The 22254-nt window shown below is 42.5% G+C and overlaps 1 protein-coding gene across 16 annotated transcripts in view; it reads right to left on the bottom strand.

The window, feature by feature from the left end:
* The window catches only part of GPHN (gephyrin), a 383133-nt gene that overhangs the window by 139243 nt on the left and 221636 nt on the right, over positions 1-22254 (bottom strand). For 10 of the 16 annotated variants that reach the window (XM_088465315.1, XM_088465310.1, XM_088465314.1 and 7 more), the window contains exons 7-8: positions 14698-14970; positions 8167-8256 (exon numbers count right to left, since the gene is read on the bottom strand). In XM_088465315.1, the coding sequence (XP_088321441.1) occupies positions 8167-8256; positions 14698-14970 (363 nt within the window). The remainder of the gene's footprint in view (positions 1-8166; positions 8257-14697; positions 14971-22254) is intronic. The other 6 variants (XM_088465316.1, XM_088465322.1, XM_088465324.1 and 3 more) reach the window with 1 other exon arrangement.

Genomic DNA, 22254 nt, shown 5'->3' with positions numbered 1-22254 from the left:
TCTCCATTTGTTAACTTGTTTATGAGGAAGCTGCCAGGAGCTGTGAGGAAGCTGCCAGGTGCTGTGAGGAAGCTGCCAGGTGCGGTGAGGAAGCTGCCAGGTGCTGTGAGGAAGCTGCCAGGTGCTGTGAGGAAGCTGCCAGGTGCTGTGAGGAAGCTGCCAGGTGCTGTGACATGCTTAGCAGTTTTAAGTGAGAATTAACTTTTTCTTTTAAGACAGGATAATTCACTTGAAGACATTCTTCCTATCAAACCACATGTTACATTCCAGTAAAATAGATCCCTGAAAACCATTCTGGCACCCAGACATTTTAAAAGTACCAGGTTAGAAGAAATACCAAGAGGCCTTAGTTGGCTGAGCACTAAACCTTGTGGCTTCTATAGATGTGGCAAATCTCGTTGTACTATGTGTTCTCACATGTCAAGGAGAACAACTGAGGTGCAGATTCCTATACATTCTGAAATATAAGATGACCTTTTATTAATTGTGATTCTAAATTCATAATATATGTATTGAGTTGTGAATGCAACCTATACTATATAGGTAGGACAATGAGACGTCTACGTGTCAGATTTATGGAGCATCGTAGAAACATTATAAACCAGAACAGACTACATAGTGTCTCACGACACTTTCAAATAAACTTTTCAAATAAACATGATAGTAATCCGGCAATATTATCAATTATAGGCTTAGAATGTATTCCCCCTATGGAACATGGTGGTAATAGGTTTACTAAATTATGCTGTAGGGAGGTGTTCTGGATGCTCAAATTCAATTCTCTTCATCCCGATGGATTGAACGAAACAATAGAACTAATTTCAGTAATCCAACACTAAGCAGAACCTGACTCCATGGGGGCGATTCAAATGTTTAGCCGACAGCTTCTTTTTTTTTAGGGATTTTTTTTATTTTTTAGACGCCCGACAGAGCAATTCAATTGTTGCTCTGTCGGGGCGCGATAGCCGCCGGCGCTGGCATTTCTGCACGCACTCAGGAGGGTGCGAGCAGAAATGTGTCTGAAACACCCTGGTTAGGGCGCGCTAATCGCACATAGCGCACCCTAAGCAGACGTTAAGACGGGTTTAGCCATTTTACACGGCTAAACCTCGTCTTATAGTCAGCGACGAGGGCGATAATTAATGAGCACCCAGAAAAATTGAATAGCAAACCGGGAGCTCATTAATTATCACGTCCAAAAAAACATTTGAATCGCCCCCTATGACCCTAATCCACCTTCTATACTTTAAATAATGAGATCTTTGCCCCTCTCCTGATTTTTTCTTTATCTCTTTTTTATATTTAAATTATAGGATTAATAGGATTGTCACCGATTTAGTCAGTTTATATTAATATTAAAATTATATATCTGTGGGTAATGTATGACTGGTAATTAGGTGAGAAGTTTATATAAAGGTATCTATTCTATTTAGAATCAATAAACTTATTTTAGGTCACATGATCAGGATTGGATCAACGGTTACATTTCGCTCAAATACGATCTTTTGTAGAACTTTAATATAAGATGATACATATGTGTCCCCTTAGTTAATATAAATCTCTTTTTGGTCTATATCGCTTAGCATTCAAGTTTATAATTACTATTATTTTATTTATCAATCGATTATGTTTTGTTTATTACTTGTTCCCTTAACAACATCACTCACCAATGAGAACGAATGACCTTTATAGTGACATCACTATTGTAAAGTCTTTACTTGAATATCCAGTGGCTCATAGGTGACATGTGATTCGCGATCACATGACTCCATCCAATACACTAAACTGTGTTTCTCCATTCACCTAAAATGAATGCGGCTCTTCCGGGTCATGTGATCAGGAGTGATCATGTGGACGGATTCTGTAAACTATGCTTAACTGAAGACCTTAATAATAAGCTAATACCTATTTGCGGATGTTTATAGCTATAGCTTTGGACTCTAAACATGATGTGATTAAGTAGGATTGCCTTGGTATTAGACAGATTTTTTGAGTTTTAATGGACGGTTTCCCTGTTTGGTTGTAATTAAACACAGATGTGATTAATCAATAGACTTATAACAGGTATATAAAGACTATTTGGGAACGCATCTTTACATGCTCCTGAGGAAGCTGGACTTTAACATACCCAGCGAAACGCGTTGAGCGCAATATCACATGATTGCCATTTGGACATACCACTCTAAACTCCGTTTGGATTTACATCCGGACTGAATTACCCTAGTTATTGGCAGCTATAAAGAACATCCGGAAGATCTACATCAACCTAATCTTCTGCTGTAAACACTGCTAAGGACTGAATGAACTTTGTGATTCCTGAACCGGTAACAGTCCGCTGCTCATTTGGGTCATATTGTTACAAAGGAGTATGACTGATTACTATTGAGACTTAACAGTTTCTTATGTGGATCTCCTATGCAGTCTGTTCTATACCCAATTGGTTCAATGGATATTAACTTATGTCTTTTTTAGATGATTATTGTTCAATTTGTTATATTAAATATATATATTCTTTTTAGAAACCCTCCATTCTGACTACTCTAATTAGCGTTTAGTGCTATGTGTTAGCGCTGGTATCCCATCCTTTTCTCGTTTAACCATTGTTGTCTACAATAATGAAAATGATTTTGTTATTTTTAAATTTCAGTTATCTATGACAATAGTGAGTTGTAATATGATGCCATTAATCTAACTAATAAATCATTGGATTATTGTTTATCAATGTCTTTTGTTGGGTCATCCCTTATTTGCTAATTGTAGCCCATATTTTATGTTTGGGTAAGAGGGTGTTTGACCACTTATATCTGAAGTGCTGACATTACCTTTAACAGCCCTATATTGCTTGGCTCCCATTCATGGAGAGTAACCTACTCCTGACTGCCGACATCCGGACGGTAAGTATTAGGCTTGGGGTTAGGCACTAGGGGGAGGGGTGAGGGTGTCAGGGTTAAGTTGCGGGGGATGGGGCTTCATTTATTTTTACATATTTATCCTATTGTTGCCTTTCTGGTCTGTGGCAACTGCTATTATGTTGTATTATTATAATGTGGTCAAAAAAAGTTCTAAAAAATTAGATATAAATAGGAGTTTAAACGTGCTAAATACTGAGAACATTTGTGCTAGAATGATTACTTCTTACAGCAAGGATAAGGTTACAGAAAATGCTGGCACATACTTTATTAGCTGGGGTATCTGGGAGAATCTGAGTAAAAAGGGCTCTGATGTGAGCGACTTCGGCTTTTCCCTACACCAAGCTCCTCTATCTGCGACTTTTTTGAGTGTGTGTAACCAATTCCTGTACGGTTAAAGTCGCAGCCTAGTGGATTTTCACTGTGTCTGCGATGCGACTAAGATGTAACGTAAAAAAAATATGAAATACGCCACTCCCGTCAGAGGATCTCAGATGTTCCCGGTGTCTCGCACCAATATGGGGGAAAGATGCTCAATGTATGAGGACATTTCTGTAAGTTTCAGGAGAGAGATAGAACTTTACATCACCCAGGGGAAGATCGGATTCCTACAACCAAACTCAGGCTACATACATATGACGGTATGTAGTCAGAAAGCCGGCGGACGAAACGACGACCGCCTGCTTCCCAACAGTGAAATCCCGCCCGAACGTAGGTAAGCCGGGCGTCGCAAGCGGAAAGCTGTGGGGGGGAGAGTTAGGTTTACGGTTTCCCGAGGGGACTTGGGGTTAGGCACCCCCTGGTAGGGTTTGGGGCAGGCTAGGGAAGGGGGAGTTAGGGTCAGGCACCCCCAGGGGGGAGGTTAGGGGGAGGTTAGGGTTAGCCCCCCCCCCCCCCCCGGAGGGTTAGGTTTAGGGTGCATGGAGGGGGAATTAGGCTCTGGGACCCCCGGGGGGAAGGTTAGGGTTAGGCACCCCTAAGGGAGGGTTAGGGGTGGGAAAGGGTTACGGAAAACCAACTTACTTTCCCTGTCGGGATTTTCATCTGCCGGCCTTCCGGCGTCGTTATTTCATCCGCCGGGATGACGTGCGGCGGTATAATATACACTTAGGACATGTACTGCTCAAATAATTAAAGTATTTTCATTTTGTTAGAATAATGACAACCTTTACTTCCTTCACTACCCAACAAGCTATCAGATAAAACTGTTTAAGGTTAGGGAAGCACCAAGTTTATATTTTAGGATATGGCTGAACACTGAATCCTCAAAATACTGCAGATCACCAGAAGAAATCAGAAACTTGTTCCAAAAAGCAGTGGTCCTACTTCTAAACCCAACCCGTAACGTGCTCACTGACTCAGCGGTCGGGATGCCGCTGGTCAGAAAAGCGGCAACGGCATCCTGACAGTCAGAATCCCGACACCCATAAGGAAACACTAACCCTTCCCCTCCCCGATGCCTAATCCTAACCTCCCCCCTAGTGCCTAAACCTAACCTCCCCCTCTAGTGTCTAAACCTAACCTCCCCCTCCCCGAACCCCACCCCTCCCCCTCTAGTGTCTAAACCTAACTTCCCCCTCCCCGCACCCTAAACCTAACCCTCCCCCACTAGTGCCTAATCCTAGCCCCGCACCCTAACCCTCTCCCTTACACCCGATACTTACCTTCAGGATGCAGGAGGTCGGAATTCTGGTCCCAGGATGTAGGGATTTTCGGCGCCGGTATTTCACCCATCGGCATCCCGCACGCCGGGATGCTGACTACATCCCTTACGCAAGATGCCTCCTGCGGCATTAGCATATTACCACACAGTCGCTGGGTACAGAGATGCATCGGCTGCGTGAAATGCGTCCATATCTGAATCGGGCCCTGAATTTCCTCTTCTATATATAGTATATACATACAGTTTACACAGATGTGTGTGGAAAGGCTTAGGGGTATATTTACTAAAGTGCGGGTTTCTAGAAGTGGAGATGTGTCCCACAGCAACCAATCAGATTCTAGCTACTATCTTCTAGAACAGGGATGGGGAACCTCCTGCCCGGGGGCAGTATAAGGCCCCAGAATCATTTGGTCTGGCCCTTTGAGTTTTTTTCTGCTAGCCTCATCTTGCTAGCAGGGTGCCTAGAATGGCACCCTGCAGCCAGAATCTATTCAGCAGTGTCACCTGGAGTGTCCTTGGGACTTTTCAGACGGTCACACCGCTGCCCGCTCCCCGGAGCATCCTCAGGATGCTTCAGGCATTGCTGTAATCACCGGCGATTGTAGCTCCGCCTCATGTGATGTCACATGGAGGGGGCATGGCCTGCACTGGGCCCGCAAATAATGTTATATATATCAAAATGGCCCTCGGCAAAAAAAGGTTCCCCACCCCTGTTCTAGAAGGTACTAGATTCTAAAAACCCACACTTTAGTAAATATACCCCTAAGCATCACTAAGCTGAACAAATGTGCATGGAATACTACTAAATACGTCCACCACACTTGTCCTCTTCTGCTGCTGGGCACCAAGAGAGAGGTGCGTCTCTATCATTCTACCTTCACGGCTCATAGCTGAAGTTTTATATGTGGGGCTCAGTAGTTCTCTATATAGCTCCACACAAAATGGTAACAGCAGATTCAGGAAGGCATTCATTGGCAGAATTACAAGGGTATCGCATGATAGTAAGGGGGGGGGGGGGGTGACATTTCAATATCAAAGACAAGTAAATGAAGAACCAAGCTGTCACAACACTTTATTACAGAACACGAAGAAAACACAGCAGATGGATTTCATTCAAAATATGTGCTATTATTATCAGTATGGCCTCCAATGTGAGCGACTAAGCATCTAAAGGGCCTGATTCAGCAAGAATCGCAGTTGCTAATACGCACGCAATCGGCTGATTGTTGCATTCTGCGCATGCGTAAGCTTCGCAGTGCGCGAATTGGCCACTGCGATCAGGACTGCAATGACTACGCAGACCCATCGCAGAAAGAATGACAGGAAGAGCCGTTTGTGAGTGGTAACGGGGGAGTTGGCGAAATGCAGGCGTGCCAGTGCGTTTTAACGCCGTTGCAGGGGCGTGCATAAATTAGCCAATGCAATGCCCTACGCAGCCTGAGGCCTCATAGCGTGCGTGGTTGTTAGCAATCTCTGAGTAAGGTCATGCCTTGTGAGGCTGCGATGGTACCGATGGTGTCGCATTCTTGCTAAACATTACGGATGTGTGTAAGGTAAAGTGGGCGTCCCTGTGTAGTGCTGCGGCGGCATTGGAATTATTACAATACTATCGCAGTTGAACTACGTGCGTAATCTCTATTGCATTCGCAGTTGCGATCCGTAATGAATCAGGCCCTGAGTTTGAAACCACTTCAGTTACACGCCTGCGACACTCCCAAAACACGCGGACTATCTTTGTGTGCTATTTAGCCTCCTCCCTGCCACCGCCCAGCACATTTCTGATACAATGCGCCTAATCACACCTGCGCCTTTGTGCGTACACTCTGTGTAACGCATGCATTGCAGGATTTTTAGGGACTCTCGCTTACGTGTCGTAGCAACATTGCTCAACTGTGATGATCGGCATTGCATGTGGTTCAGAATCAGACCCCTATATGTTTAATTATGTTTTTGGTTTATATCAGTGGTTCCCAAACTCTGGCCCTCATTCAGAGGTGGTCGCAAGAAGCGATCGCTCTCCCTGAATGAGGGCGGCCGCTTGTTTGTTTAAGTGCGGTCTCCTGGTCGCTAGCTAAGCTGCGGGTTACCACCCACAGCTTAGCGACCGACCAGGGTGATGGTCAAGACCATCGCGACCATCGGGGCTTGCGACGAAACCCTAAGGTTGGGTCTCGGCAACCGCTAGCCCCAGGGAGCTTACTGCTCTGATCGAGCAGGAAGCTCCCCACTAACATCACTGCTGATGTCAGTGCGGCCACCCACAAAACGGCAGGCGTTCGTTTGGGAACGCCTCCGTTTGTGTAAAAAAAAACGGGGCGAGCTGTCGATCACCATCGACAGCCGCCCCTTTTGTAGTGCGCTCCGGAGCGAGAGAGTTTCTCTCTCGCTCCGGGGCTTGCGCACGCACAGTGCGGCGGCTGCGTTTTCGCAGGGCCTTAACATCGACCCGGTTGCGAGCAGTCAGCGCTTGCGACCGGGTCTGAATGAGACCCACAGTCCTCAAGGCACCCTAACAGTCCAGGTTTTAAGGATTTCCATGTTTGACCACAGGTGACTTAATTAGTACCTCCATCAATTTGATTTAACTAGCTGTGCTCAAAAATGGCTCTCTCTAAAACCTGAACTGTTAGGGTGCCTGGAGGACCATGTTTGGGAACCTCAGGATTATACGTTACAGGTACATCCATTTTGGGGATAATCAAAAGAATTTAATCATTGGACCATCAAAAGGACATGTTTCCATTTTCAAACTTACATTAAAGTAACAGGTTCTAGTTGAATTAATTACACTTCGAGAATCTTTGCGATTCTTTAGTGTATTACGGTATATTTTTACTGCATCAGAAAACGATTGCCGCAAACAGATTAAGTTCAATTCATGCAAATCATAGTCTTGCTGATGTCTCTGTTGAGTTCATCAAGATGGATGCCGTTACTCTGGTTTTCCTATTGTATCAGATGTAAAGCTGCGTATCTACTTGCCGATTAAAATGAGTGATTGAGAAATATCATTATCGTTCATTAATTGTGCATGAAAATGTCGAAAACGACCAGCGATGCGAACTCCCACTGGTCGTTTTCGACATTAATCATCGCCTGAACATGCCGATAATGACAGATTTACCATGTTCAGGGATGAGGGAGGGTACCTGCACAGAATGACATATCATTCAGTGTAGGCACTGCAGGGGATGGGGAACGACTGTACGGTTACAATGCTGTAATCCTACTGTCGTTCCACTATCTGCTAGTGGATACGTACCATAAATCTATGGCTGGTGTATGCATCCAATGTGACATAACATGGCATGTAACACATGGTCAATGCATAGTGTTCATTCTAGCACCCTGCACCTGTCACAAACCATGCAGTTCCTCTTTCCTGCCTGGGGTGTTGCTCTCTGCTCTGGTGCTTCTAGCAAACTCAGCTGATTCAACAACCTGCTGACATACAGACCCGAGTGTGCTAGTAGCACCAGAGCTGAGAGCGACACCTCAGGCAGGAGAGAGGAACTGCACGGATTGTGCTACAATGAACACTACGACAGACAGTAGTGAAGGGTACATGTACAGAAAGAACTCGCTGGCTCTTACCAATTCTGATGAACTGATGGAAGCATGATGGGTACAACTGTGCTCTGGGATCTTGTGAACTTTAGAATGGCGGGTGTGGGATGGATGGGTCTGATAAACAACACACAATGAGCTGGATATGTATTCACAAGAGGACATAGAACTAAATGCAGAACACAGACACGAAAATACATAAAACTATATTATGTAATCAAATGAAAACAAAAAATAGTTACAGCAAGGAAGAAACTCCCAGACATTCTGAGGTTTCCCATTCCACAAACCCAAGTAATCCATACTTACCTTTATTGTAATTTAATGCTAATTTAAATGAAATGGCAAGACAACAAGCAAACATATCACTACATGAAGACAGGGACCTTCTTCTTAAGGCGCATATCCACTACACGATATAAATGGATGATTGAACAATACCGACATCGTTATCGTTCAATTGTTCATTAATCCCGGCAATGACCAGTGATGTGCGCTCCCGCTGGTCATTGTCGGCATCGGTCATCGCCTGAACATACTGCCATACTGACGATATCGTCAGGTTGTGCATGTTTGGGGATGAGGGAGGGTGCCGGCACTGAGCAACATATATGTGTGGGCACATTATCCACTGCACAGTATAAGGAACGATTGAACGTCGTGTAGTGGATATGCGGCTTTAGAGGTCTGGTCTCCCAAGACCATTTTTTGTCACTGGGAAGAATGCTTATTTAAGTCTTTAGTTGGGATCCCCCCTTCCCCTCAATAACTCCAGGACAAATTTTATGGAGAGAAGAGAATGCTGTAGCGTTGGCACAGAGCAGGGGTAACAGCAGTCCTGGAGTGTGGATGGGCGAGGGTCTGGTGCTGGGGGGGGGGACGCGACGTAAAACAGGTCCCAATTACTAGTATTATTAAACGTAACCTGAAACCTTAAGACAGCAAGTACACATTCTATTCCATCCATTGATATATGGCGATGACAGGTGGAGAGATGACTGCCCTATTAAGAGAGAGAGTATATTCTGGGTAATGTTTCTGATACTGTATCTAACAAAAAGTTTAAGCTGGGTACACGGTTGTAACATGTACAGATATATTCTCACACATCTTTGCTGCAGTCGCACTAAAAAGCCCTCCTCGGTGCCCCAAATTCCGTGAGACTCGGCTGGCGCCGGGCGTCTTTATTTCTTTGCCGAAAATGCTTCTAAGTCGCAATGCGATGCGACTAGGACGCACCAGTGGACTGTGCTGATTAATTTGATATGTGACACTTTATCCGCTATCACGTAGGCGTCCTCATAATTTTCAGATCCCTGTCTTGCTGAACAAGTACATAAGAGAATGATTCTAATTTCAGGTTTTCCTTTAAATATTATCATACATATGTCATCAGAGGGCAGGACATACTTGGTTGTGTGTTACTCTTGTGTATTTGACATTAAAAAAAATAACATGACTCTTGATTACTGGCACTTTCTAAGCACCAGTAAAAGTTTAAATCACGTTATTTAGTGAAAAAAACTCCCCTAACCACCGCACACCTCACATCAGAAGATTCTAATTTTACACACACCCTTTCCCGCGGACGTCGCCATTTTGATGCATAAAGCCATTTACTTATACCTCTTTTCCACCAAAAACCCAGGTCTGACCTGGGTTTTCAGACATGGTTCAAACCCGGGTCAGACCCCATCTACACAGGACCATCGATCAGGGTTATTCTCAGGTCAGCCCCGTTCACACTGAGCCCTAGTCTGCCCTTCTAAACTTGTGAGGTCATAAAAAGTGGGATGTGACTGCTCCACAATCACCAATCAGCTCATTATAGGCGTAACCCAGGTCAGATAACCCGGGTTGAGCCGTTTAAACTGCACCATTACCCAGGTCCATCCTGGGTCCGACCCTGGTAGCTACCTGGGTTGGATTGCCGGGTCACTTGACCCAGGTTATTTTTCAGGGACCCTTTTATACTGAGCTGCGACCTGGGTAGACCCATCAATAACCCGAGTTATCGCAGCAGTGTAAAAGGGGTATTAGAGTAAAAGTGAGCCAGAAATAAGTGAAACGCGTGGTTATGGTGTTCACTGCACATTTCATCTGGACTCGCATGAAGCTTCCAAAACATTTTGTCATAAAATATGAAAAGAATCTTAAAAGCTTAAAGGGGACAATTACATTTTCCGTAAACTGTAGTGGAGAGTTATATGTATCATTTGTAATTTGAAAGCATTGTAGCTGCTATGGCTTTATGGTGTTGTTACCTGTATTTATGTTAATTTATAAAACATATCTGCTAGGTATCCACATACTAGGATAACTACTATGGGGCAATTAGCCGCGTTGACCTGCAATTCAACTTAACACGTCTGGCCGCAAGATTTTTCCCATTCAATCAGCTGCGCAAATTTAGCTGCAGTAATTTTTTATCAGATTTAACACAGCTTTTTCCTCGCAGTCCCTGGGCAGATGAGACATTTCTGAAAATCCCTATTTTAAGGTAAAAATGTCGGGACTTGGTTCAGACCCCCATATAATGATTAATTAGGCACTTATTAGCTTTTAATTAGCTTAATTTGGCCAGTAATTACATGTCATTTTTGGGGTGATATTCTGGAAAGTGCAGAAAAATGTCTTAAAAGATGTGGGAGAGGTATTTGGGAGACCATTGTTTTTAAACTTGCAGGTGGGAGTTGCAGGTGTCTTTCCACAATGTTTTATAAAAAAAATTCAAAAATCAGCCATTTGAAACCTATTAAGGGCCACAAATATTTCTCTTTGGCTCATTAGTAGACATCTAAAATATTATATAATTTTTTTTGCACTTTTATGGGACACAGGGTAATTTCCCTATTTTTCCCCATAACTAACGCGACTATTAATGGCCAAAATTATTGGACATTCAAATTGAATTGGGAGTGTGCATAGATACGGTAATCGGAACTGCCATGCAATAGAAACGCTAATTTCATCCGTAGTAAAAATAACTTGAATATGCCCCTGTGTGTGCTGGAAATGTCTGCTTAGGTGCATTTATATAATTGTTTTACAACTGTAACGCGTTTCTTTTTTATACTAATGTATCTAACTTTGGCTACCTAAAAAGTAGTAACATCTAACAAAGTAAATATGGATATGGTGACGCTAACAAACCGCGTGTAAGCTAATTCCTCAGAGTTGTGATACATTAGCAGATTAAGGTATATTATCTTAAGTCTTTAAAATGATCTATCGTACAATACTGCCAACCAGACTAAAAAAAAAAACAACACTGTTCAATATATGCAACAGTTTAGTGTCCTTGTGAGATTATTAAGTAGTTTGTATTCAAGATTAGAAACAAGGTTTTAACCACATGAATAATTACGCATTCAGTTATATTATTCTTCACCCTAGCAAACGTTTATCAAATCTGCGAACATTTGCATGTTGTTGACCTACATAACAGTTATTCCGATTTTTAATAAACTGATCCAGTCCTAACTAGGCTGCTCAGTGTGATGAACGGCAGAAATTAAAGCAGCAATGACCCCTACAGAGTAATTTTGAAATATTGTATAAAGCAACGAAGCACAACAGTATTTCCTTTGTCTGCGTTAGATTATATAACCCCCTGTGATCATAGAGGGAATTATGTAACATGGATTTTATGCATCCTCTGTCAACTAGGAATTTACGGTAATAAAATTATCTACTTCTGCCTATCCACTTAGTGGAAAAGAATGAAGGTCTTAGCAAAATGGCCCTAATGCCAAAAGTAAATTAAATAGAAAAGTTTTTTTTTAGAAAAAAAACAAACCTGTACCCCTTTAACATTATGAAAACTGACCAACATAATGTCCATTCTCAGAAAACATTAAGTCATTTCATTGTTATAGATCTATCAATCTAGGATTCAGTCACAACAAATAACTGGGGGAGCTACAGGTAATAAAATCAAGTGTTACGTGACACAAAAGTTTTTTTTCAAAATGGCTTCTTTTTTTGAAGGGGGGGATTTTGGCTCCTCAGTGTAGCAGATTGGCCATATTACCTTCATAATCTAGCGAATGACAGCGGTTTGTAGGTATACTTCCGGCACAGCAAACCCATCTCGCCGAGCTGGAAGTTTTACCGGATAAAATGGACCACTGTGCCCAACAATAATGTGATTGAAATTGACCTGATCAATAGGATTGTAATTTCCAATGCCGTGATGCCGGATGTGTCCTGCCATTCAATGTGATCCCAAATGCGCAATGATCCACAATGGTGCGTGGTCAGCTTCACTCAAGCAGAGTCACTGACTTATGCGGTTAAAAACCAAATACGTTACCTGCACTGTATGGTAGATCGGAAGCAGGAAGGAGCAAGGCATACTGAGAAACTTAAACCAATTAACATTACTGAGGGTTTTCTAACCCTTGTGCGGAGGCCATTTTCCGACGTTGGTGCTAGTCACAATCCAGCATCAAATGGTTAATTTTGTTTTATGCAGAACACGCACAAATTATACCTTGGTTTCTTTTTCAGAAGACTTTTTATTTTCCGAAAATACCATTACTCTTATTGCTCATTATAAAACGTCAAACAAAATGTAACAAAATTGGCCTTATAGGTGTTTTTTAAATTGAAACTTCAAGAAATTGAACAGAAATCAAACATGATTATTTCGTTTTTTATAAACGCCATAAATAAATACTCTGTGGGTTTTTTTTCCGACATTAATTCATCACCCCAAAATTGCAACCAACCGGATTGTACATGTACAGTAGTAAAAAATCTACTCTTGAAAATAAATTTTTTTTTTCTTATTTTGCTAATTTTTAAATGTTAACTTTGTGTTGGTATAATCATGCAGCCTAACAAGGCCTTCTTTTCTTTTAAACTAGGAAAGTTATAGCAATAAATCCGGGAACTCCTTTTTTATTTGACCCAATATGGGGGGAATCTAGGGTCTAGATCCCTGGCATGTGGGGATTTTTTTATTTATTAACTGCTTAAGTCATAGGCTGGTGAATACCAGACAATAACTACTAAGAGGGCACATGGTCTCTAACAGGAGAATCTTTCAAACAAAAGATTCTGCCCCCACATATGTGTGGGTCAGTATGGGGTACACTGTCACCTGCAGCAAAAGTGTTTTTATATATAAACATTTATTTTGGATTTGCAAAATGATATTCACTATACAGTATTGTATGGTACATGTCCGGAATTTGGCAACATTGTTTCAACAAAGTAGAAACAAATAAAAGTACAGTAAAGTAGCTGAAGCTATTAAAGTTCAGTTGTGACAAATATTAAATGGAAGAGGATGTGAAATGATACGTCAGCAGAAATATTAAGTATAAGAGGCTAGACAATTGTTAATACTATTTAAAAAAAAAAAAATCAATTGGGGGGCATAGTTAATGTAAACAATTCCACTGAGTACTTAACATAAAACTTATAAAAATTTTCTGATAATAAAATATTGACCAAACTAATAAAACACGGCCAATCTGCATAAAAAATAAATAAATATATATATATATATATATATGTATGTATGTAATAATAATAATAAAATCACATAGTTCACATTCTATGGAATTTTAGTAAATACATAACCAAGTTATATGGTAATGAAATAAGCAAAAACAGTTTGAAATATAGATGAGCGGTCCGGTTTTGACTTGGTTCTTTTCGGCAAATTAGCACAAGTTTAGATTAGTTCAGGTTTATCTTATTGGCTATCCAAAACACGTGAGAGCTGGATAGCCAATATGATGCCGTATTTGAGATCCGAACATAACCGAGTAAAATGGATTAAAACCAAATCGCTGATCTCTAGTTTGAAATGAGGCACAATAGGACATGCATAGCAATGTTGGTGCCTCACAGCTACTGTATACACACTTCCACACAGCGAAATTCATGTGATGTAAATAAAATTCTAACTGTTGCCTAGGACTATAATATCTGTAGTGTGGAACATCCCTTTATACCTTACTTTATGGCGAGTCCCTCTAGCGACAGCAGCTGACTTCCCTTTAAGGCAGCAACTTTGTTAGGTAACATAAATGATAAGGGCCAGACTGAGTTAGCATGTGATATACGATGCTCTATATTCATTACTTCTATACCTTACAAATGTTGTACTAGTACAGTATTTGCATAACAATAGGCATACCATGTCACCTGCCAATAGAAAACTGGGAGCGATGCCAAAGTACAATGCACAGGAGAGAGAACTATATAGCTCTGGAAGATGTCAGCCCAGGTTATGGATAGAGTATTTAGGGGAGGCCAGAGGATACAGTTCTGCTGATTGCATACGTTACATCAGCTGTCTGCTAACAGGTCAGCTTAGTTTAGTTCTATGCATTTGCAAAACTACATGTGTATATTGTGCATACAAGGCAAATTTTAATAGACATGCATAAAAAGTAGAAAATCTACAATGTATGTATAATGTTCACTTGCATACATAGGTTTACAGCAATAAAAGCTTAAACATATTTTGGGAACATATAACGAACGAAGCATAAGTCTCTCATACAAGTCACGCCTGTGTCACTTCCAACTGTCACTCACCTTTGCTGCAATTGTTGCTGCTGTTATGTGCGAAGAGGAACTATCTTCTGTCGATGCAACGCCGCTGTCTTTTTTCTCCTCCTCCTCTTCCTCACACTGAACCCCTTTATCTTCCGTCTGTTTGTGAGGGCTTGTCGTTGGCGGAGGAGAGAGTGGAGGGGGCGGAGAGGGTAAATCTTCCAACTCATCGTGGACTTCTTTTACTTTTACAATAGCATCCTTTAAAAGGTCTATAGCGTGAGGTAGGGCTGGCAGTATAAATTGAAAGCACTCCTGTACAGAGACAACAAACAGAGGAGGATATGAAATGCTTTGTCGCTGGGCGCGATGTGAGCATGAAGGCTACTGATCCCTACACATGGGTTAATATGGGATTAATATTCATGAGGAACCGGTGGGGAACCAATGAGGAACCACTGAGGGCCATTACGGAATTATATCCGATATCAGTAATGATACTTGTACAGAACAGTTTAGAGTCTTAAGCAGTGTTAGGAATTCACAAAGGACTTATTGCTCATCAAGGAAAAGTTACATGCTTTGTATAATAGGGATTAGTATTACACTCTATTTATTATACTAAAATGTAATTAGCATATTACACTAATTAGAAATACAGAGATATCAATAGATAGATTCAATAGGGACAGCTTACATTTAATACAGAAACAGGTGTGCGAATTGTATAAGTATACTATTATCTGTGATAGACCTGTGTCATCTTTCCCAAATCTTCTCCCTAATATACTTTGATAAAAGCCTTTCCTAAGTGTGCCCCTTTTTTGTTTGGGGAGTTGCCTCTTTCTGTGTTGTGTTCGTTAGCACCCTGGACAAAATCCGGAAGACCGCCATACGTGTTGTACCCATGTTGGACCTAATGAGTTCCATTGTTGTACCCAGTTACAGTAAATGGGCATGACCAAATATCAAGTTAGAAACAGTATTAAATGCATGTCATTTATTACCAGTGGGCATGAGGCCTAAAGACCAAGGGACGTTGTGACCAGCTATGAGAAATGGAGACGCTGGAAGACGGGTTGGGTATGAAATCCCGGCTGTCGTGATGCCGCTGATCAGAATACCAACAGTGGCATCCCGACAGTCAGAATCCCGAAACCCATAGGGAAGAAAGGTAAGTGTTTTCCTAACCCCTACCCTAACCCTCCTTGGTGCCTAACCCTAACCTACCCCTCCCCGCACCCATTTCCTAACCCTCCCTCCCTGGTGCCTAACCCTAACCCTAGTGCCTAACCCTAACCCCGTACCCTAACCTCCCCCTAACACACCGATACTTACCTTTAGGATGCCGACGGTCAGGATACTGGTGCCGGGAACCCGACCTGTTAGGATTGCGGCGCCTGTATTTAGACCGTCGGTATCCCGCATGCAGGGATGCCGACTACATCCCTGTAAGACAATAGTTTCACAAAACGATCACTATCCCGAGGTCCTAACTGTATAATAAAAGTACTGCGACCACAGTTATTTTTTCTTTCTGCTTAACAGTTCTATATTTATCAAAAATAAAATTGCAGGCGAACAATAAAAATAATGGGCGTAAAAAAAAAAAAAAATACTTATTTTTTTATTATATACCATATTTATTATGACCAGGAGTAACCTAATGTCACAATTTGCTGCGATCCATTCACACAGACGAAAACACTGTGACAAGTTGGGCTCTGGGACTTGTGTGTTCTGGATGGATATAGGGGCAGATGTAACAAGCCTTCGTAAGAGTGGCGAAGTAGGCCAATTGCGCATAGCAACCAATCAGCTTGTACCTATTGTTTTTTAGAATGTACTTGACTGGCCTCCCTTATCTCTTCCCTGGCCCTTCCCCATCCATGAGGCCATGGCCCTTTTTCAGGTGCACTATCTTATGTCCCTATTAAAAAAAATGGGGGGTGTTCCTATGCTCCCTCTGGCCCAGGGCACCAAAAAGTCTAGTTACGGCTCTGTATGAACAGTAAAGTTCATAGAGAAAGACTTCTATACAGTATATAATACAGATGTGCCCTCATACACTATTGCTGCAATCCCATCTGTATACAAAGCGCTACCATGCAGCGGTCGTGGCTTTTTTTTTTTTTTTTTGCCAACCTCATTTGAGCTTTGTATACAGACGCACACAGATAAACACCTGTCGCATATTAAATCAGTCAGTGCAGTCTAATCTCGTTTTGTCGCATCGGATTGCAACCAAGACAAATTTTTGTGCAAAAAAGACATTCGACGCAAGACGTGCTTGCACAGGACCTGGGGTCTCACTCGTGCCAGGCATCTTACGCCACTCGGCGTATTGCGGCTCGGTATATGAGGACACATCTATAGAACAGTGCCTGTGTGACACGTACATGTTAGGATCGGTAAAATAAGTGCCCACTAAATTTCCGTGAACGCAAATAACTCATTCTAATGCCACATATCCACTAGGCAATCAATATGAGCGATTGAACAATAACGACATCATTATCGTTTAATCGCTCATTCATCGTTCACAAATTGGGCATGAAAATGGCGAAAACGACCAGCGATGTGCGCTACCGCTGGTCGTTTTCGACATCAATCATCACCTGAACATGCCGGTCAATCTGCCGATAATGACAGGTTGTGCATGTTCGGGGATGAGGGAGGGTGCCTGCACTGAACGACATATCGTTCAGTGCAGGCACTGCAGGGGATGGGGAACGACTGTACGATTACAATGTCGTAATCGTACTGTCGTTCCTCTATTGCCTAGTGGATACGCTCCTTAAGACTGTGCTACTGTACATCATTCAGTTGTGGATGGAAACTAGGGATACAGTAATGCCGGTAGGTGCCTACAAGTGTAAATCAGCACCACGGCTGCAATCTCTTTAATCAAACTGTAACAATGAGACAGAATTCTGCTAACAAGCGAGAACGGCTCACTATTGATTCACAGTCATTTCAGCAAGACATGTAAATTCTACTCAGAAGCCCAGGAGAACAAAGCAATATTTTTACATATCCGAATTCCTGCTAACTATCCTCGGTGAGGCACATCTGCAATTATTTCTACCTATAGTGTTTGAAAGGTAATGTTTATCCCCGGGCGCTGCGGTGTACATAGGAAATTAATGAAGAAAAGTGAAACCCTAACGTATAACATCACAAGCCGGCTTTTTGTCTTTGGCATGGGTTAAAGTGCATTTTTAAGGAATTCTTTGAAAAAGCCATAATTAGCGGGACTCTTACTACAGGCAGAATTAGACATTTCTGTATTACTGAGAAATGATTTATTGCCCATCAAGCCCCTCATTTATGTTTCAGCCCACAGGAAACAAAGGAGCCATTAACGTCACGGCTTTTACATCAAATGTGTAAGCTGTGGGGGAAAATAGGTGAGGGAGAGAACACAAAAACTGAATGAATGATGATGGTTCTCTGTAGCTTTATGGTGTTTTTTTTTCTATCTTTAAACTATTTTACTTTTAGCTGTTTTTTTTTCTTCACAAGACAGCAGCCAGCTATGGCTGACAATCCCCAATCAATGACGCACTTCATTAGAGGAAAGGGCCTGCTCCTGCGCACAATCAATCAGAGTATCGCCTGCTCGCATGTACTGAATAAAGACACGTAGCAGCCACATTATGGGGTAGATGCTATTGCAGCCGCAGGTCTTTGCAAGGGGTTGTGTATGGGATGCCGGCTGTCAGGATCCCAACACTGGCATCCCGATAGGGCTAGCATACTGACACTTGTTGTTTGGTATGGTAACCCTCCCCCTCTCCCTACCCTAACCCTCCCTCTTTGATGCCTAACCCTAACCTTCCCCTCTAGTGTCTGAACCTAACCCCCCCCCCCCTAGTGCCTAACCCTAACCCCTAAAACTAACCCTAACCCTCCCCTCCACCCCACTACTTACCTTATGGTATCCCGGCAGTCGAGATGCCGGCGTCGATATTGTGAGAGGCGTCAGGATTCCGACACCAGCAATATCAGCGCCGGCATCGCGCCGCCGGGATATTTACTGTATCCCCTTTGCAAGTGCTAGTTTCAAGCCTTCCTCTTGTGCACTAGCATATGCCGGACTGTGCAAGTCCTGCGACACCCTCTTTCAATGCCCGTGGACAGTTCACATCTGCTGGTGGTTCCAAACACTCCACCATCGGTTCACCATCGCCACTTGCAGCTGCCTATGGCTGGCGCAGAGTCTCCTTCTGAACTCCCGCTAAACATGGCCTCTGGGGCCGGGGCTCTGCATTTGGGAATGCAGCCGTGTTCACTGACACGCCCCGTGTACACGCCCATGAGACAGCTATTTTTTGCGTTCACTTTGTGCCACCTACAATTCACCACCCAGGAACGCCCATTGTTTTGCCTCGCTGGTTCCAGCAACTCTGTACACATCAGCGGGCCTCACCTACACTTATGGGAACACAAGCATCGTAGGGGTTTTTAGTACTTTTCGCTCATGCGCAGGAATAATCGCTCAACTGCGCAAACATCGACAATGCGTCCTCCTCTAAATCTATGGGGTATGTTTACTAAAGTCAGAGTTTTTAGAAGTGGAGATGTTGCCCATAGCAACCAATCAGATTGTACTTATCATTTATCTACAGTAGCACCTTCTAGAAGTTAATAGCTAGAACCTGATTGGTTGCTATGGGGACTAGTTAAAGAAAATCCACCATGTAACATTTTGTTGTTATTAGAATAATCTTTTCTTTATAAAATTGTCACAAAGGTTCCATATCACCATACATAAGGGGGGAAGCTTGTAGCAATTTACTTGGCTACATACTAATACAGACAAGCACATAGCTTTACAAATGGTATCCGGTCAGATGTTCGACAGTAACCGTGACGACATTCAAAGTTTCGGCACTATAAGGTCAAAATGGTTCAAAGTGTTGACATGGAACACGTCGGCATGTTCACAATGTGAAATGACGAAAGTTAGGTTTAGGCGCCGCCAGGAGGGTTAGAATTAGGCTGTGGGCGGAGGGGTTAGGGTTAGGCTGCCGGGGGAGGGATAGAGATTAGGATTAGGGATAGAGGGTAGAATACTCACCAGAACACCACTGCTGAGACGTCATGCAGGAACAGATCCACGGTAAAAAGCCGCTAGAGCCGCCGCCGGCCGAAGGTAAGACATCATAGACCACCAAGGATGGTTTGTCAACAGTTCATCATGTCGATATAACCTTCATGCAAACATGATGAATGTCGGCATGCTGCAGTTCGACCATGTCGCCATTCTTAAGTCTACCTGTTGCATGTCCACATGATAACTGACGACCAATCATATCACACCCTTACAAACATACATGATTACAGTGCTCAGTTTTCATAGAAAATACAAAGAGGGGAGATGACTCTGCTAGCAAGACCTAATATTCCATACAGAATATAAGCGGACCCAAAAATGTGAGGGGCACAGAGCAGTGGGAGGCGGAGGCTGGAGAGTTAGGGGAAGCGGTTGGAAGGCTTTGATTGAAGAGATGTGTGTTAAAGGCATCTCTAGGGCTGGGTGACAGTCTGAGCGGAGGTGTATGGGAGAAGTTCTGACAGAGAGTGGGAAGAATTCAGCAGTGTGGAGGAGAGGAAGCTGCCACTGGCGGAGCAATATGGGCGGGAGAGAGAGAGAGAGAATAATTTAAGATGAGGAGAGGATGGTTGGGGGTGCTCTAGATGAGAGAGACTAGTTTGAACTTGATTCTGGATAGGACAATGAGCCAGTGGAGCGATTGGCAAAGTGGTTAAGCAGAGGTGGAGTGTCAGTTAGGTGAGCAGCAAAGTTAAGGACAGACTTTAGAGGGTGGGAGGCAGAAGTTAGAAGGCCAGAGTAGAGCAGATTACAGTAGTCCAGGTGGGAGAGGGATGATGATAATAAAGGTTTTAGCGGCTTCCAGAGGACAAACGGCCCGTATCTGGGATTACTAAGGAGTTGTCAGCAGCAGGATTGGGAGAAGGTCAGACAGCATATTATACGGGAGAGAACAGAAGGTTAGAGGCCATGGGACGAAAAATTATTTGGAAATGGTATTATAGCCCAAAGGAGATGATTTGCTGACTGAGGTGCAGAGGGGCAGAGTGAGAAGAGGAGGCGGCCAAAGATATAATCTTGATAAAACCATATGGGAAGGTGGAGGTACAGATATGTCCTCACTCCTATTTGCTGTCGTCGCGCCAAACAGACGCTCTTGGCGCGCCTGGTACTTTGAGACTCTGCTAGCGCCGGGTGACTTTTTTGTGTCTTTTTTTGCCGACAATGTGATACGACTAGGACAGAACCAGGAGACAGTTCGGATTCATTCCATATGAGACAATTGTACATCTGTGTGCAATTGAGACTCGGCATATGAAGTGCTAGGATTTTTTTCCACGCCAAGTTCCGTTACCAGGCTCAGTCGCATACAGATATACATTTCACACAGATTGCACGCAAATAAACATTTCACACAATCTAATTGATTTACATATAAGATATACAAGTATCACATATCAAATTAATCAGCACAGTCTCCCGAAGCATCCTAGTCGTATCAAATTGCGACTTAGACAGATTTTCGGCTAGCCGAGTTGAACAAGGGGAAAGCTGTATCACGGAGGCCAATGGTGTGGAGGATTTGGAGAACAAGGAGTTGGTCAACGGTATTAACTGTAACCGCGGGGTCGGGGAGGACAATACTAGACAAATTACATCATAACTAGTTAAAGTTTACAAAATATGTAAAAAAAAAAATAAAATCATGTTTATCTACAATCTTCATCTCCATCCTCCCTCCTTAACAGTCCAGCACAAAAGGACACTCTGTTCAAAGCTGCAAGGTTCCATTAAAAGGAAACATTGTTTGGTTCTTGATTTAATTTCAAATTCTGTGTTCTTTAAAGAAGAACAAATCATTTTCTTTGCTATTCCCAGAGAACTAATGGATCCCAAATATCTGGTTTGCTAGATTATTGTTCCGCCCCTGATTGTACTTGCCATTTGATGTATAGAATATTTATAGGTTTCAGGAAATGTTCCATAAAATCAGATGACAAACGTAATATTCTGTGTTGTTTATACAGAAAAAACAAGAGGCAGCAAGTGCAGCAGCAGAATGTACTATAATGGATTTGGAAAATGTTCTACATCAATACATAAAGCAATATGGGGGTGGAACAACAGTATGTCTGTATATTTTATTTAGTTATCACCTTAAAGGATTCTATTCTTACATTTAAACTTTCTGCACATCAGGACATCAAATTTAAAAAAAGCAAACATTTCACACAATCATATTGTATTACATACAAGTGCAATATGAAAAATTAAAGTAAACAGTCAACGTTTATACTATTGAATGTTGACCATAAAGAGGACCCCCGCTTCCCCATCCCATGAAGTAAGGCTTAATGTAAGACATGGGCATGAGTTTTGAACATAAGACACCATCATGAAGGCTCACTAGGTACCCTACTAAGAGGCTGAGCAGGCTGAACGTGCTCACAGAAATAACACTATTCTTCCACTAAGTAAATAATGAATGCAGTGGGGGTATTTTGGTAGAAGTATTTCCTTTTTCAGTTACACAAAGGGCG

This window comes from Taudactylus pleione, unplaced genomic scaffold, assembly GCF_031769625.1.
Source record: "Taudactylus pleione unplaced genomic scaffold, aTauple2 ptg001956l, whole genome shotgun sequence".
Taxonomy (NCBI): Eukaryota; Metazoa; Chordata; class Amphibia; order Anura; family Myobatrachidae; genus Taudactylus; species Taudactylus pleione.
Note: the sequence above shows the minus strand (reverse complement) of the source record. Positions and strands in the feature narration are given on the sequence as shown.